Here is an 18259-nt window from a genome sequence, read left to right as displayed (position 1 = left end):
TAATCTTCCTGCAACTCTTGAATACAAAGCCAGTGTTTGATAGAGTACTTGCACACTCAATTCCGAAGTCTATTCAAATGTCATTTGACACAAGCCTCTTTCCATTAACTATTTTTTGTTTGGAAAGTATGACAAAATAATGTAGCCCTTTTTTGAGTTAGTTGGGTTAGTTAACTAAAACAAACAAAACCCAAAGAAACTCATTTTCATGCTTTAAGTCTTAAGAATATTTGCCAGTTATCCAGAAAGATTACACCTGAAAGCTTGCTGTTTGGAGGGGGTTTTTTTTTCTAGTTGAAATCCAGTGATAACCCCCCCCGACGCCCCCATACTGCACTAATTCAAACTGCAGCGTTATTTTAAAAAGAAAATACATTTAGGGAAAGACTAAGCATAAGAAATATCACTTCAAATTGTAATTTTTGCCAAAGTTAGTGTGGGCTTCAAATAAAAATGTCTTTTCAAGCCTGGTTCGAACAGCCACTACTCCTGTTTTCTAATCCTGGTTCTACCATCTTTCTGTGTAACCTTGGACAAATCACCTAACTGTTATACCTTAGTGTACCACACTGTAAAAGGAATATAATAGTACTTACCCCACAGAAATGGTGAGGCACAATTAGTATTAAGCTATATTGTGATCCTTAAACAGAAAAAGCTATATAAATGCAAATTATTATAACTATATATGTAGGACCGTACAGGAACAGGTGTAAAGTTTTTTTTGGTTTTTTTTTAAGGTTTCGTTTCTAATGGGATTTTTTTCTTTGGTTACCTTCTTACAGACCATGCACACACACAGTGCCCTATCACATGCAAAATCCTTGGGTGTCCAAGAAAGCTATATAAAGAAGCAATTGGTTATGCTTTCATGGACTGGGTGCTAGATTGCAGTAGCCATTATACCTACTGCAGTTTTAAGAGCCTGACTGTGAGATCCATTCTAACTGTGACTGCTGGGAATTGTTTTATTTCTAAAATTATTGAAAATCTAATTCGTTTATCAGACTAAGTACATTCTTTGTAGCAGCATTTCACCATCTTATTTTGTTTAGCTTCCTTTTTGAGCAGTAAAAATGTTGTACACTGGAAGAGGACCTTACACTCTATCTTTGAGTTGTGTGCTGCCTAGAACAGAACGTACAGTACTGTTTATTTAATCAACATGCCTTTATCACTACAGAGTTATGAGTTGAAGAGTGTGCTGGGAAAGGAGGTGGGGTTATTAAACTGCTATGTCCAGTCTGTAACCAACCATCCTAGCTGTGTTGGATTGGAGGAAATTGTCCTTCTGGAAGCAGGAAGAAACTAAACCAAATGCTGTCAGCTACTATAATATCTATGGACTTTGTAATGTAGTTATTTGATAACTATGCCCACAGATAATGTATAATGCAAGCATGATATAGTGAGGTAGTTTATTAAAACTGTGATTTAGAAAATATATTATTGCTAAACTTAAAAAAGCTAAATATAATTTTTTTTAAATCTTGATTTTTTTGAATGTTTCTATTGTGTTTTTGATCAGTCCAGAATTTAAGAGTATAGTTCTTGAGAGTGTTCTGTTGGAGTAAATGTTCATGAATGTAAAATAACTTGTTCTGGAGGTTTGAATGTTTGTAAAGCGTGTTTTTGGTGATTTTTTTATAATGGGTGTTATGAATATTGTGTATGTATCAATACTTGTGTGTGTATCAAAAGAATAACATTTTAAATGTTATTTTTGGAATAAGGGTTTTAGCATGAGTGGTGGACCTATCTGTTTTAATAACAATTTCCAGATGCATTATACACTGCACACCATTGATACTGAACTGTAACGTTATTACCACACTGCAATAAATATTACAAATACAGATTTTAATGAGCCTCATCTTTCAGATATGATAAATGGTGTCAAAGGTATATTGAGCTAGTGTTTTATAAGTTAGTCATAGTCTAAATATAGAAATACTGTGGCATCTAACTTCCCATGAGGTGGATGTTTCATTGTATAGTATAAATGTGTATGAAGAGCAAAGAACAAACTGGTTCAGGAGTGGTATAATTGTTCTGATAGCTGCATGTAGCTATGGAGACATCGTTATAACCTTAATCTTTTGTGTTCATAACTGAACTTTAATGTAAGACTAGACTGTAAGGTTATTAAGGTACCAACTGATTTTTTTCTTTGTCCTGTACAGCACAGAGCACATTGTCTGCACTTAATGAAAAAACAATAGACCAGAGTTATACAGTAACTAGTTTTGCGTGCTGAAAAGATTTTCCTACCTGATTTGTGGCTATCGAATAGACAGATAACTGTAAATCGGTCTCCTGCTAGTCATTTCTGGGGTAATCGTAGATAACAGAATGACTTTTAGGCACTCTTTTGAGCATGAATAAATAACCAAGCCTTTGAGTCAAAAAAAGACCTTTTCTTCCTTAGCCGTTTTACCTTAAGAAAAAGCTACAAACAGTGGGCCTAGTCCATCAAATACCAGGTGTAATACTTACTGCTGTGAATAGTCCCACTGAAATCTATGGAACTATTTTCTGCAGGTAAGCACTACACCCTGGTAGTGTTTGCAGCATTAGGTTGGTTTTCTGCAGGCCACTACTGCCCCCACACATGCTGTGCTGTTAATAAGTTTCCTTCCAGATTATGAACAAATTTAGGTGACTAAATTGACTTAAATATATGCAGTTATTTTCAGTGTCAGTTCTGCCTCTTGGACCCTCACTGTCAGTAGAACTGCACAGCAAAGGTGGTCAGTTTGTTCACTGAGTAGGATTCAGAATACTAAAATGTATCCATACAAGAAACTAAAGATTTATGTACTTGCCGCAATAATGTAAATAACCTGTTCATTCCACAAGGAATGCATTTTTCCTGAGAGACTTCATAGCCTTAAAACCTCTTTGTACAAGTAATAGTATACATGGCTTGACCTGATTTTGGGGTATTTTACAGCGGGAGCTCTGTTGTCTTGAGGATTTACAGTTTAATGGCAAAACTGAGCTTCCCCTGTGTTTTGTTTATTATGCTACTTGAGAACCATGGTAGGAAATGGCCTACTTGTTGTTAAGAATGGTGGATCAGTTAGCTTGAACTGTTGTTATAAATAGTAATTATTGACTCAGCGTTGGTATAGCAGAACGTAGTGGGTGTAGGAAGGTATACTTTATTAACCATTATACTGGCAGAAATGAATTTTAACCCTATTAATGAACACCAAAGTGTTGCCTCCATTTTCTTTTGAGATGTTTAAAACATTTAGTGCACTAAATAAGCCTATTAGTTTTTTCCTAATTTAAAATTAAACTTTTTTTAAAAGTTGTACTTAAAGCACATCTCCAGTCTGGGTTTTACTGATGAATCACATTTCCATATTAATCATACTATGCATGTTTGTAGCTCCTGAGAAGTACAGCTCCACCTGTTGCATTTACACTCAACCCAAGGCTCCAAAGCATAGGGCAAAGACATGAAGCAGAAGTGATTAAAAATGCTTTTTTATTCTTAGAAATGCTGTAAAAATTGATATAAAAGGTTGAGCATGCTCAGTCTTTTTCCTCCTCCTATCTACAGTATAAAGAGGGTTTTCTGAATCATTTTTACAAATGTACCATAGCTGCATCAATATGAGTAAAATGTAGAAAGAACAAAAACAACTATTACAAAAATAATTTAAGGGGAAAAAAACCACAAAAGTTTAGCTTTTTTTTCCTTTTCTCTCTCTCTCGCTAGAATTTTTTTGCAAGTTTGGCCGTTAAAGACCCAGGGTCCTAGCCCAATCTTGCTACAACATTCAAAAGAAACTGAAATCCAGCACAATTTCACTGTTGTCTTCCTCTCTCCCTTCATGCCGCTCAGGGAGCCGAGCGGCAGCGGCGGCCCCCTCCGCAGTCCTGAGGCACCGTCCCCGCCGCAGGTAGGCCAGTCCCGTCTCTGCAGCGCGGCTGCTCCGTGGAGGTCTCTGAGGTATTGGTAGGATAAGGCAGTCACAGTCCCTCGCGTCCCTGCCCACTGAGTTACCGGCAGTCGGTGCCCGAGCCGGGCTGCAGGAAGGAGGCGCCAGGCAGCTGCTTGAAGAAGTGCCGGAGGCTGGTCAAGTCCCGGCTCAGCTGCTCGATCTTCTTGTGCAGCTTCTCGTTCTCGGCCGACAGCTCCAGCAGCTTCTGCTGCATCTCCTGGTTGCGGCGCTTCGCCTTGTCGCGGCTCTTGCGCACGGCGATGTTGTTGCGCTCCCGGCGCTGCCGGTACTCGGGGCTGAACCTGTCCACCCACTTCTTGCCGCTCCGCTCTTTGCCCGCCGCCGCCCCCTGCCCGCAGGAGGAGGACGATGAGGGGGACCTGGTGCTGCAGCTGGACGGCGAGCTGCTGCCCGCGGGCTCGGGCGAGGTGGGCGGCGTGGGCTGCCCGCTCAGGTTCATGATGGTCTGGGCGCAGGTGGCGACCTGCGAGGGCAGCAGGGAGGCGGAGAGGTCCCTGTCGCTCCAGTCCGGCTCCCGCTTCAGGGCGGCCCGCGGGGCGGAGGAGGAGCCGGGCCGAGGCTCGCCACCCAGCAGGGCGCCGCCGAAGTCCTTGGCGGGGTCGCGGCCCGCCGGCGGCAGGTACTCGCCGTAGTCGCCGCCCCGCTCCGCCTTGTGGTTGCTGTTGAAGAGGTCGGCGAAGAGCTCGTCGTTGCACAGCTCCAGGTTGGGCACCGCCGACATGGAGTCGATGTAGGAGCTGAAGTCGATGGCGCTCTCGTCCTCGTACATGGCCGGGGCGGCGGCGCTCAGCTCGGCCAGGCTGCTGCTGCTGCTGCCGCCCCCCTGCTCCTCGGCGCTCATGCCGCCGCTCCCGGGCTTGCAGGAGGGGCTCAGCCCGCCGCCGCCCGTCTTAGTGTCGTAGAAGTTGGCCGGCTCCAGGGACCAGTTCCTGTAGCATGCCGGGGAGTCCAGGCTGTACAGGGCGGCGGCGCTCATCGGAGAGCGGGCAGCGGCGGCACAGGGCTGACGGGGGCGCAGCGGGGCTCGCCGCCTGCTCGCACCGGGGCCCGGGCTCCGCGGGCTGTTCGCGCCGCCACAGGGGAGGGGCTCCCCCCGGCTGTCCGGCTGGGCTGGAGGCTGCTCCCGGGCTCACCCTGCCCGGCGGCGTGTCACGCTGGGAGCGCCCAGGCCCGTGCCGACGAGGAGGTTGTTCCGACACCGGGTCAGCCAGTCTGAACCTGGGAGCCGCCGCCTGCCCCGCTTTTATCTGGCCCCGGCCCCGCCCCCGCCCCCTGCCCCGGTGACGGGGAGAACGTGTTACTGGAATCCCTGGGGCCCGGGGCTGTGCCGCGCAGGGGGAGGGGTTTGCCTGCGCCGCTGCCGGGGGGCGCGGAGCCGCGTCACCTAAATCCGAGGCTGCGCCTCCTAAATCTTTGCAGCAGCAAGTTGGGGGAGGTCGGGCTGCTTCCGCCACCGAGCCGGAGCCCGGGCGAGCTCCGCCGGCTGCCGCTGGGAACGCGCCTGTGGTAACAGGCGGCGGGACTTGCTGTTCTCATTCCCACCTTCCTGTTTATGGGGGTTTGCGCTGCGCGGGTTCCTGGGGAAGGGGGCGGGGGCGAGAAACCACTTGCCCTGGACCGTACACGAGCAATGCACGTGGGCTGCAAACGTGTCCCCTGGGCAGGACCAGGGTAACTGTTAAGCCCAAGAGCAGCGCCAAGGCGTTGAGAGCCAGAAGCCGGCGGCTGATTTCGCAAAGCTCAGCGTCGCCGGGGCAGAGCCGAGGACTCCCGTGGCTGCCAGGGCTGGCGCTGGGTCCCAGCCTGCCGAGGAGACGGCTCACCTGCGCCCGGCGCGCTGCCTAGTGAGGTGGCGGCGCTCGGTCCTTCGCCTGCTGCACCTGAGGCTGGGCGTAGCTCGCAGTTTGTGTATTGCAATGGTCGGCATCAGCCATGGTTTAGAGGGAAACTACGCCTGGCCGATGAATTCCCCCCCCCCCCCATAACAAGGCTCCGCTCCCTCGCGCGTCCGCTGTCTTTTCTAAACGTGTTCACACTTACTTGCGTTCTCGCAGTGCCGTGCGGTTTTGACAGGCTAACTGGCACGTACACACTGCATGGAGCAGTGGGGGGGGGGGGTTGTATAGCTGTGTGCTGTTTGTTTGAGCATGTGATAGATTTTAGCACCATAGGAAATACTTTCTCGGCATTCAAAACCATGAAGTGATTTGCCTCCTTGGTGCGCATTGCCCTCTTGTGGCTGAATGTTGGCTATGTCGGTATTTGTCAGCTCAGGCTACAATGTAGGTCACTCCAAGAGCGCGGGGGGGGGGGTGTTACACTGACACCCACAGCCGCGGAAGAGCACGCCCTGGTGTCCCGGTTCCCAGTTACGGTCTTTAAACAGTCGCTCACATTGAGAGGGTTTTCCTAGAGGTAAGTCGTGAATAATAAAATGTAAAGTGTGCTGCTTTGGCAATACAGTCATTTCTCTGTTTCGTTTTGCGGAGGCGCTGGAGAATTACAACAAGGGGTTGCGCGATTTTGATGGCCATGATTATCGGCTGCACAGCCTTGTGAGCGGGTTGCAGCTCGTGGCACGATAAAGTAAAAAGAAAAGGAGGACTTGTGGCACCTTAGCGACTAACCAATATATTTGAGCCTAAGCTTTCGTGAGCTACAGCTCACTTCATCGGATGCTTATGCTCAAATAAATTGGCTAGTCTCTAAGGTGCCACAAGTCCTCCTGTTCTTTTTGCGGATACAGACTAACACGGCTGCTACTCTGAAAACTATAAAGTAACACTCCAAATAACTAGTTAATTTGGGTTTCTTAGCAAGGAAGGAATGATGAACTTTTTTTTCTTTTCTTTTTTTAAGTGGAACTGACCTGAATTGTATGCTCTGTAGCCAAGCATTTATGAGCAATGAAAATGTCCCTATCCTTTCCCAAAGGTTCCAGTATAGTAATACACCTCCCCGCATTCTCAGCACCAGCCCTCCTGACAAGGGCTTTATGCCATACTAGATTAGTCACTAACACGTGGGGGGGGCGGGAGGGGTTCCGATACCATGACCTCAGGGGCAATCTGCTTTAATGAGTTTTGCTTGAGCAATCACTGCAGGATTGGGCACATCCAGAAAAGCTTGTCTTCCTAAATACCTACCTCTAAAACTGGATATTATCACCACACAGGTTTATAGAACTGTTGCTGTGGGCTTTTAAAGGGCTGCCGCCTCCCCAGTTTGATGGCAGCAGTGAACAAAGTATTCTGCTTGCTCTGAAACAAATATTTTGAGATCCTCCACGGTGAAAGGTACTGTAAAAACATATGGTCATTAAAAGTTCTTTATGTAACTAATTAGGCTCAGACATTTTTGGTGATGTGAAAGCTTATAAAAACACTAATAGAGTTTAGGAAATCTTCCCATTGGTTTGCAGTCTAGTCTTGTCAAATGAACACCACCTCCATCATTCATATTGGCTGGAGGATTGCATACCAGTGGTGGCTTGCTTGACATTTTGATGGATAAATTCTTCACCTTTTGACCTGGCACATGTAATGTAAATGAGTGTAGAAAATACAACTTTTTCCACTGGAGACTTTAAAGAGGAATCAGTATATATTTACAAAATAAACATACATACACCTGAGTATTTCACTTTGTGAATGTCACTCTAGTGCCCTCCTGAGGTTCAGTTAGTTTAGGAGAAATTACTGTGGTTACTAAAAAGGCAAGAACTCAGCCTGACAGACTGGGACAATCTGTTTTAACTGACAATATGTTTGCCTGTACATTTCATTACAAGATGTTCTTCTGACAGCAACAAGGTTATAAATGTAGATTTATGGTTTTAGACACTTTAGAGAGTAAAATGAAGACAGTTTAGTTTCACAGTAATCTCTCTTACCCTCCTCCCTTCAGTTGCCTATTAAAAAAAGTTTTGATGAATATACTCATACTTTAAAATCAGTAATTGATACTGGTAAATGAACAAGTATACCTGAAACAAAATTAATGTAATTAAAAATTAAAGATACAATGTGTAATATGAAGTTTTCCCATCTCCCAAACATTTTAAAAGAATAGTCCACTGACTGTTTACAAAAGGGAAAATAAAATTGTTTATCAAAATATGTTTGCTTGTTCTTTTAAGAGAATTAGCTAAAGCAATTAATATTCAAAATGAGTTGCCTAGTTTCTCTCTTCATAGGTAGACTTTAAAAGGACAGTGCTACGGTCTGGTCTACATATGGTAGTTTTTGTACTGGCTTAACTATTACAATTAGTGGTGTGCATTTTGTTTGTTTGTTTCAACCAAAATAGTTACAGGATGACACCCCCCTTGTGTGGATGCAGTTATACAGCTATAATTTATTCTTCTTCCGTTATGGAAATAAGCTATACCGGGGGTTCTCAAACTTCAGTGCACCACAACCCCATTCTGACCACAAAAATTACTACATGACCTCAGGAGGGGGGAACTGAATCCTGAGCCCACTTGAGCCAAAGCCAAGCCCCACCGCCCCGGGCCGGGGATGAAAGCCAAAGCCCAAGGGCTTCAGCCCCAGGCAAGGGGCCTGTAACCTGATCTCCACCACCCAGGCTGAAGTCCTTGGGCTTTGGACCTGGGCGGTGGGGTTCGGGCTTCGGTTTTGGCCCTGGGCCCCACCAAGTCTAGGCCAGCCCTGGCTTTATGGGGTCCTGACCCACAGTTTGAGAACCACTGAGCTATACTACCTCAAGCATCTTCATACCAGTACAACTGTCCTTACTATGGGGTTGTATCACTTTACACATACAAGTTGTACTGCTTTAGCTATATAAGTGTAGTTAGACAAGCTGGTAGGCATAGCTTCAGTTTGCTCTCTCTGGACTTGATCATGCAACTCTTAGTTACATCAATAGTCCCCACTGAGTTTAACTTTCACATGAATTAGGGTTGCATGATTGAGGATATATTAACATAATTGTATTTTTGTAACACAAAATATACCTTTATAAATCAATATTCATTTTAGGTGGATCAAACAAGTACCTTCATTTTATATTATTTCATTTGTAAATAGGTTGTATTGTAGTTAAAGATCAGCAATGGACTCTGTCTCGCACGGCTCTAGGTGATCTCTGAGTTCACAATGCTTCCTAATCTGATGAGTGCATACATATCTGTAATCTATCTGGACACTGAAGACACAAACTCCTTTCTGTCCATTCTCATTATTCATGATTTTGAAACCTAATACTATTCCCATAATTTTTTGTCTATTTAATATAATTTTTAAATTGTTTAAACATATGAATTACTACAGATAAAACATTCAACAACCTTTGCATATGCTACACGTGAGTGTCTACACTACAAAATGTAACGTCCATATTGCCACAACAGCCAAAAATGGTATGGCAGGACTGAGGTTTAGACAGGGCTCATGCATTTTTACCACTGTGATAAAAGTCTGTTTTTCATTATCTCTAGCTCAGATGCACCATTGTTGGCAGGTACAAGTTTTTCTAATGTCCATAAGGCCTACTTTCTAAACAAAACTTGGCAATTTTCGAACATTTCTAAACCAGATGCATAAACTCCCCAGCCTCTGTTTTACATTCTGATCTGGAACTATCCACCCTAATCATTTGTTTTGGAGCGATACATATATATCTCAATGTATATCTCTAGCAAAAATTAAATAGTCTCAGCCTGTGCCTAGTAGCTATTGATACAAAATTTAACTTGCTTATTATTTAAAACTCACGTTCCCTGGCATAATCTGTGATGCCATATTCCATTTCTACTGACCTTTGAAAATCCTCTCAGCCTGTTTCAAAAAATGTATAAATTAGAAGTTATTTTAGCTGACAGGGTGTTAATCTTGACACGGATACAGCTTTTGTTCAGTGCAGCATTTTTTGGCTCTGCCAAGGCTTGGTTGGCAAAACCTATTCTCAGGGCAATGCTGCCTTTCATGATGGTGCTGATGCACAGAGGGAAGCGAGTTCCTATCAAAGAAAGAAAGAATCTTTGGCATTGTGAGGAATCCTTTCCATCCAACTATAACAATGTTAAATTATTTAGGCCCAATCTCTGACCTGTGTTGGCAATTTCTGTTACAATAGAGGTGGCGCTACACTTAATTTGAGAACATTTAGTAGGCCGGTGTTTTGTTTCTTGACATAAGAATATGGGAGGGTGCTGCCACTTTTGTCTGTTGTATGTAGATGCAGTAGTGACACGTGCATGCTGTATTTCTCCATGCCAGACAGAATACATTTCTATAGAAGACTTTTCTCACCTACATAAATGTGCTACGCGCCAATTTTGTGGGTGGTTTTTTGTTTTGTTTTTCCATCCTAGTTAGCACTATGGCATCTGTTTATATTGTGACTACATGCCCTACAAACTTCGGCCTAGCAGCCTGAAAGTCAGCTAAAAGGTGTTACTTGTACTTGTAAAGGTGTTACTGTACTCTTCCCTGCAGATGCAATTAGTTTACATAGCAGGATGTATAGAACATAGGGGAAGGCACTTTATCTCTCTGGGATCAAGCTTAGTTCACAAGTGTTCTACTAGTTTTTCTTCTCTCACACATTCTTTATGGGATGGTCCTAGATCAGCTGGAAGGAACTGCTTTATGGGTAGTGTTTCTGGCACGTGACAAATTATCTTAGAAACCACATTGTTCCATAGAAAGCGCATCCATAATTGCCTGTACTTAACTGTGTTGCTAATCAGCTAGCTAAAGTATGTTCTCTTCCCCAGAGCGGAATTAGTCATGAAGTGACCCTGGTGGAATGGAACCGTGCCAGGAAAAGGTATTTTATTTAATATTGATTGGATTTTAACATTGGATTTTAGGATGCCACTTTTCAGTCTTAAGATGATACTGGTGTCGCAGCAGGAAGAGAACTCTGCTTTTGTCTAATGAAATATCAGACCTAGACATTGTGAATCTGATCTGTTCCTTTTGAAGTCAGTTTTACCATTGATGCCAATAGGAAGGAGCAGAATATCAGGCTTAGAGCAAATGGGAAAATGCCTTCTGTATTTCATGTGATTGAAATCTTAACATTGTTTGATGAATGCAAAATAGCTATGCCATCTGCTTGAAAGCAAGGTAGTAAGTCCTAGGAAAAGCAGCACCTTGCAATAGGAAGAATATTTAAGTAAAATGGAAACAGGAGTTAAAATGTTGCTGTAAAATGAAATATTTGTATTTCCAGACACCACATCTTTCTATTGACAGTAGAACAGATAAACAACATTTATGTAATACACTAAAATGCCTCTGAGTTCTGCTGTTATTGACACCCCACCCCACCCCCCAGGCTAGATGGTCATTGTATTTTTGCTTAGTTGCTTTTTAAAAAGTGTCAAAGTTTCTGTATACATTTCATATCTACATCTTTTCATAGCCAGTCATATTAGTAGCAATGGACTGACTCAGACGATAGTCCCACACCCTTGGTCATAGGTCAGCGACTACAACGTTGAATAAGTTTTAGAGCAATTATATTTGGGTAACAATCCTTAGCATATTCAAGATTATGCATAAAGTAAGTTTGTGGACAGGGTTCTCGAAGAATATCATTCCTTCAATAAAGCTGCGTTATCTAATTGTGTGGAGCTTCTAACCAAACCCTTCAGCATGAGGGCAGACCAGTTGCTGAAGGGGCCTTCACCCTATAACAGACACAGTAACCAAACAAACTCTGCTCTGGAACACCTTGCAGGTTCCTTGGGATATATATGAGGAAAGCAAGGTGCAAACACCTAACAACTCATATCTAGGGCCTGGTCTACACGTAAAACTGAGGTGTACCTAGCTACGTCAGTTGGAGTGTGTGAAAAAATTCACACCCTTGAGAGCCATAGTTAAGTTGACCTAAGCGAGGTCAACTAAAGAATTCTTCCATCAACCTAGCTATCACATCGTGGAGGGATAGATTAAATAAAGTGACAGAAAAAACCCTTCTGTTGCTGTAACATCTGTAGTATAGACATAGCTTAAGTTAGGAGGGGGAAAGGTAGTGCTGATGTGTGAGAAGAACATGAACTTCATCAGTAATCTCTAGGAAAGGATGCTGGAGTTGGTCATGGACAATGGGGATTTTTTTTTTTTTTATTAAGGGGATGGAACAGTATCCCAAATTGCAAACCAGCAGAGCAATGCTGAAAGATGATTGATGGGGTTTTTTTTTTCCCTCCAAAGAATGTGTGATCAGGAGTATTTACATATTCTAAATAGTTTATTTTTATTAGTCATTCAGCAGAATTTGTATTTTTTTATTCCTATTGTTTGTATAATTTCCTGCATTCAATTAATGTATTTTTCTTTAGTTAATCTAGTGTATCTGCTTGTTTTAGCCAGTTCAATGTAAGAAAAAGTAATATTTTTGTTAACCCCAACTTTGTGGCTAATTATTCTATTTATCACCTTCTTTTAAGCCAGTTGAAACGGTCTCCCACTTCCTCTGTGCCAAATAGGTTCTTGTTGCCTTCTTCTGAAAACTCTACGAAAAAAACCTTCCTTTTTGAGGTTGTCATTGTGTCAGCACCTTCCCATACCTTGTCTGTCGCTCCATGTTATTTGTCTGTTAGCCCCTGCTCTGGCATTTAGTCTTTGTTTTTGACAAGTATGTATTTAGATATAGAGCTGCAACTCAGTACAGCACAACAGTTGAAAGGATTAAATGATGGGGTTGGTTTAACAGACCTTTACAACTAGATAGTGAAGTCTCAGAGGTGTACTCCTGACTGGATAACTTAGTAAAGTCAATGGCCTGGCGGTGGTGCCAGTGAAAATATAAATAACCTTATTAAAACCTTCAGCTTGGATGGGTTAATTCCTGCATGGAGGAAGTGGCTGTCATAGTGAGATAGAGTAGTATCAGTATCACATCACTCATAGGACTGAGTGGTCTGTTGCTTATAAATCAGACATCACTTTTATATCTAAAAATAATAATTGAGGTAGAAAGCACATGATAAATTGCTGCCCTTGGACAATTAGTGAGTGTTTCAGCAGCTGGGCTACATCAAAGGCTTCCATTGGTAACTCTCAAGCTCTTATACATACCAGTTCTGAGTAGTGTATCTTTTTGGTGGTCTATTTTTCCCTCCCCTGATTCACTAGCAGTCCACATTCATCACAACTCCCTTTCCCTTGAAAAAGTGTGGCTGGCTGGGACAATGACATTGGGTGTTGGCTCTCACTTCAAAAGTCCCATTACAGAATCCTTTATACCAACCCCTTCTGAGAATGTTGGGGCAACTTAAGTGCCCAATTTTCAAAAAAAAAAATAAAAATAAAAATTGCAGTGCCTAGTCAGAAAACTGCAAATTCCTTGTGAAAGCTTCAAAACTCCTACATGAAAAACCCTGGTTAAACTGTAAGCCTACACTATCTATTTTACAGGTCAAAGTACTCAGCAAGTATAAGAGGAATGTGCAAAAAGGCCAATTTAACACCTCCTTGGAGTCAGCCACTTGAAAAGCTGAGTTCAGTTCAGAAGTCATGTGACTCTTGGACTATAAGGTGGATAGAAGGCTGGCTAGATTGTCAGGCTCAACGGGTAGTGACCAATGGCTCCATGTCTAGCTGGCAGCCAGTATCAAGTGGAGTGCCCCAAGGGTCGGTCCTGGGGCCAGTTTTGTTCAATATCTTCATTAATGATCTGGAGGATGGTGTGGATTGCACCCTCAGCAAGTTTTCAGATGACACTAAACTGGGAGGAGAGGTAGAAACGCTGGAGGGTAGGGAGAGGATACAGAGGGACCTAGACAAATTAGAGGATTGGGCCAAAAGAAATCTGATGAGGTTCAACAAGGACAGGTGCAGAGTCCTGCACTTAGGACGGAAGAATCCCATGCACCGCTACAGACTAGGGACCGAATGGCTCAGCAGCAGTTCTGCAGAAAAGGACCTAGAGGTTACAGTGGATGAGAAGCTGGGTAGGAGTCAACAGTGTGCCCTTGTTGCCAAGAAGGCTAACGGCATTTTGGGCTGTATAAGTAGGGGCATTGCCAGCAGATGGAGGGACGTGATCGTTCTCCTCTACTCGACAATGGTGAGGCCTCATCTGGAGTACTGTGTCCAGTTTTGGGCCCCACACTACAAGAAGGATGTGGAAAAATTGGGAAATGTCCAGCGGAAGGCAACAAAAATGATTAGGGGACTGAACACACAACTTCTGAGGAGAGGCTGAGGGAACTGGGATTGTTTAGTCTGCGGAAGAGAAGAATGAGGGGGGATTTGATAGCTGCTTTCAACTACCTGAAAGGGAGTTCCAAAGAGGATGGATCTAGACAGTTCTCAGTGGTATAGATGACAGAACAAGGAGTAATGGTCTCAAGTTGCAGTGGGGGAGGTTTAGGTTGGATATTCGGAAAAACATTTTCACCAGGAGGGTGGTGAAGCACTGGAATGGGTTACCTGGGGAGGTGGTGGAATCTCCTTCCTTTGAGGTTTTTAAGGTCAGGCTTGACAAAGCCCTGGCTGGGATGATTTAGTTGGGGATTGGTCCTGCTTTGAGCAGGGGATTGGACTAGGTGACCTGCTGAAGTCCCTTCCAACCCTGATATTCTATGATTCTTTACTGTTGTCAGGATTCCCTCCCCCCTCTGAACTCTAGGGTACAGATGTGGGGACCTGCATGAAAGACCCCCTGAGCTTATTTCTACCAGCTTAGATTAAAAACTTCCCCAAGGCACAAATCCTTCCTTGTCCTTGGATGGGTACTGCTGCCACCATCAAGTGAGTTAGACAAAGATTCAAGAAAAGGACCACTTGGAGTTCCTGTTCCCTAAAATATCCCCCCAAGGCCCTTCACCCCCTTTCCTGGGGAGGCTTGAGAATAATCTACCTACCAAACAGGTAATCCAGATTTTTAAAAAACAGAACTTTATAAGAAAAAAAAAAAAGGAAAGGAAGCACCTCTGTAAAATCAGGATGGAAGGTAACTTTACAGGGTAATCAGATTCAAAACACAGAGGATTCCCCTCTAGGCAAAACTTTAAAGTTACAAAAAACAGGGATAAACCTCCCTCTTAGCACAGGGAAAATTCACAAGCTAAAAACAAAAGATAAATCTAATGCACCTTGCCTTATTTACTTATTCTTTTTGCAATTTGAGACTTATTTTTGGATGATTTTAGGAGGAGTTTTCTGACCTGATGCTTCTCGGCTTTCACACATACAGCACCCCCCCCCCCCAAGATTTGAAAGAATCTTCTTTCCCCATTGGTCCTTTTGGTCAGGTGCCAACCAGGTTATTTGAGCTTCTTAACCCCTTACAGGCTACCTTTAGCTGTATGGTTATGACAACTGTGCTTTATGACTTTAGCATAAGGTGGCCTTGGCGAGAGACACAGTTCTTCCACACAGACAGCCTTAAGTCATGTTGTCTCCTTTATTAATATCAAAGATAAAAATGAGCAAAATGCATTCAGAAGAATCATAAAAAGGTGAGTATATAAAGCACATTACTACATTGCACATGTTGCAGCGGACAAAAAAAACAACTTTGCATATATAGTGCCCTGCAATTTAAGAGTGGAAAAGAGCAGTTTAGCTTCTTTAGTGAGTAAGTGTCCTAGAACTACTAATTTAGAAATGAGCTATTACTTATTCTACAGCTTATGTTTTTATTTTTTAATAGACAAACCTCCTGTACAGCACCCAGGAGTTTTTGTGCCAATGGTTTTCCCAATAAAGATCAAGTATGGCCCCAGACTCGGTTGTATTCATTCAAAATGCTGTTGACCAAGAATTCGGAGATATTGATTTACAGTGCTAGAACTGAGTCAAAGTGAACAAAGCAAAACTCTTAGCATTTATGGTCTAGAAAGAGTGTTAAAATGTCAAACATTTTTAGATGGGGGAAAAAAACCTCCCAGAAATTTTAATTGTTGCTTTTTTGTGCCACTCAGTTTCCAACTCTGAACAATCCCCTTTATGCTCATTAGCTTCATTTTATACATTTACCAGCTCGTATTTGTCTTATAGGTTCTTATCCAGCAGAGAGACTGATGGTCCGTCTGCTTTCAGGTTGAAACTGATGCCAGGGAAAGGAAGTCAGTGTAGAAGCAGCCCTGAGTAGGGCTGAAATGACTAATAACAGTTGCAAAGAAGAGCCCACAGCTGCAGAGAAGTCAAAGGTGCTTGCTTTTCATTTTTTAAAGTTATTTTATACTTGTTCACTGCTCCATGATAATCACGCATTATTCAAATGTCAGTGGGAAATGTCTTCTTAAATGAATTCATGTTAATAACTAGTCATAATATTTTGAAAGACAGTAATTCACCCCCATATAATACCTGCTGCACTTTGTTTGGCACAGAAGTTACCTCTAAAAAATTGCTTTACAATAGAGCCTCGTGCTCTTGGTGTGACTAAAGTCAGACTTTCCCGCCTTAAATCTCCTCATAAGCAAGTACTGGAAAACAATAGACTACATTGTCCAGCTCATTCACAGCAGAAAACGGTAGAGACACCAGCAATGCCTGCTTTCAGGTATGGATTCAACACTTTTGTTAAATAGGATTCTTAAAACATGAAAACTTTGCAGTTTTATTGTTTTGCATTAATTTAAACATCTTTATAATATACAGTCACAACTTACTAAACATCTCCTATAACTGTTAAAACAGGCTGTTTTGTAGTCGTAACTGGTATTATAGCAACTGATTGCTACTTTTAAAAATGAGAGATTTCTATGTGTATCATTCAGTAGGCTGTATGTGTTGACTTATCTAATCACCCTTTGTATGGATTAAACAATACAGCATGTAAACATCTATTCAAAGCTTGTGTGGTTATTTTGTTTGTGGTTTCTTCTGTTAAATACAATAGCTTAATATCATGGGCCTTAGCCTTCAGCACAATTACCATATTCCTTTCAGGTTCCTAGTACAGAGACATTGGTTCATAATTGTCATCTTTGAGTAAGTTCTACCACAGTATCACAACCCTTAATCAGTTCAGACTTACCACTGTGGAAAACACAAATTAATTGTTTTTCTATCCATGCTCCTCCCCCACTACACAGTAACTTGACAGTAGTGGTTTGGCTTAGAGAACACTCCATTTCCTTATATCCTTTCTTTCACATCCAGGGCTCCCATCCTTCCCAAACTCTGCCAAGGAGATTGGGGTCTGTTGCTTGATCTATAAGGCATTTCACTTGGATTTCTTCCAAAAGCCCATCCTCTGGTTCTTTGGCTCGGATGTTGTGATCTCTGCTTCCCTGAGCTACAGCTACATATTCCTTGTAGGCAGGTGATTTCTCATGGCCCAGTCGTAATTCATCACTGGAAAAAAAAAAGAAAACTCTGAAAATCCAGACCTTGTTTTTTTTATTTTTAAATGAGAGCTTTAAGGCCTAATCCTATGAGGTAGTGAGTGTGCCGTTATTGACGTGAACTGTGACGTATAGATCATTGTTGCAACCAAGATCCTATAGTTGGACTAAATCTTGTACAAAGGAGGTCAAGGTAAGGTGTCTATAGAAAGGTTGTAATTTGCTGGTCATGATTATGCTGCCTGTATGTGTGTATCATTTTTGTATTTGAAGTTATGAATAGTGGCTATGTACTTGTATCTCAATGTGTTTGATTTTAAGTAGCCTCAGTGAAGTATTTGGTCAGCTTTCTGAGAATGGGCACTTACTGAGAATAGTCCTATCAAGGAACACTTAACTGACAATAGACTTTAGGAGACACCAATCCACATCTGAGCTTTCCTGGGAAACGGTTCAAACTAACATGTAAACAAAGGCGTCGGCCTGCACATCAGGTGACAGTCCCAAGGGGGTCTCTGTGACCGAACCTGTCACAGTGAGCGTTCTTGACTCAATAGGTGTTTAGAGTGCTAAGCAAGTCAAGATCAGGTCCTTAAATGAGTGATCTCAGGTTCTTCCCTCATCTGTGAGCATTTACCATGAACATCTTCAGCTTGAGCTCAAGTCTTTGAAAATCTCACAGGGTATGTCGACACTGCATCTGGGAGCGAGATTCCCAGACTGAGTCCACAGACTTGTGTTAATGGGGCTTGCACTCGTGTGCTAAAAGTAGCTGTGTAGACAGTGCTTTGACATAGCAGCTTGGGCTCTGAAAACCACCCCTGCCCCGGCTTCTGAGCCGCACCATTAAAGCACTATCTGCATAGCTACTTTAGCAAGCCACAAGTCTGGGGGCCCAGTCTGGGAGGCTCGTTCCCAGATACAATATAGACATATACAGAATTTCTATAAGCCTCTCAATCAAACTGTTATTTGTATTGTACTGTTTCTCCCCTCCCTC

At 42.9% G+C, this 18259-nt stretch overlaps 3 protein-coding genes and 1 long non-coding RNA gene across 6 annotated transcripts in view; 2 read left to right on the top strand and 2 right to left on the bottom strand.

Moving 5' to 3' along the window:
• The window catches only part of SPIDR (scaffold protein involved in DNA repair), a 327349-nt gene extending 325483 nt beyond the window's left edge, over window positions 1-1866 (top strand). For both annotated transcript variants that reach the window (XM_074944412.1, XM_074944411.1), the window contains one exon: window positions 1184-1866. In XM_074944412.1, the coding sequence (XP_074800513.1) occupies window positions 1184-1312 (129 nt within the window). In that variant the 3' untranslated portion in view covers window positions 1313-1866. The remainder of the gene's footprint in view (window positions 1-1183) is intronic.
• Window positions 1867-3541: 1675 nt separating this feature from the next.
• CEBPD (CCAAT enhancer binding protein delta) lies at window positions 3542-5044 on the bottom strand. Its single transcript, XM_074944413.1, has one exon. It carries the CDS (start codon window positions 4951-4953, stop codon window positions 4015-4017), a length of 939 nt encoding a protein of 312 aa, XP_074800514.1. The 5' UTR covers window positions 4954-5044; the 3' UTR covers window positions 3542-4014.
• A 348-nt stretch (window positions 5045-5392) lies between these two features.
• Window positions 5393-16661, top strand: LOC141982387 (uncharacterized). Of its 2 annotated transcripts, XR_012638052.1 has the most exons (5): window positions 5393-5483; window positions 6247-6392; window positions 7153-7273; window positions 10720-10772; window positions 15965-16661. It is a non-coding gene; the product is annotated as an uncharacterized LOC141982387 (long non-coding RNA). The 2 variants fall into 2 exon arrangements; XR_012638051.1 differs by lacking the exon at window positions 5393-5483 and having other exon boundaries at window positions 5983-6392.
• A 383-nt stretch (window positions 16662-17044) lies between these two features.
• Window positions 17045-18259, bottom strand: part of PRKDC (protein kinase, DNA-activated, catalytic subunit) — a 161058-nt gene continuing 159843 nt past the window's right edge. The window contains exon 86 of the mRNA XM_074944407.1: window positions 17045-17269. Coding sequence (XP_074800508.1) covers window positions 17065-17269 — 205 coding nt within the window. The 3' untranslated portion in view covers window positions 17045-17064. The remainder of the gene's footprint in view (window positions 17270-18259) is intronic.

This window comes from Natator depressus, chromosome 2, assembly GCF_965152275.1.
Source record: "Natator depressus isolate rNatDep1 chromosome 2, rNatDep2.hap1, whole genome shotgun sequence".
In the NCBI taxonomy this organism is placed as follows: domain Eukaryota; kingdom Metazoa; phylum Chordata; order Testudines; family Cheloniidae; genus Natator; species Natator depressus.
Note: the sequence above shows the minus strand (reverse complement) of the source record. Positions and strands in the feature narration are given on the sequence as shown.

Coding starts and splice junctions, on each gene's coding strand:
- CEBPD (XM_074944413.1), bottom strand. CDS start 4,953: ATGAGCGCCGCCGCCCTGTACAGCCTGGACTCCCCGGCATGCTACAGG.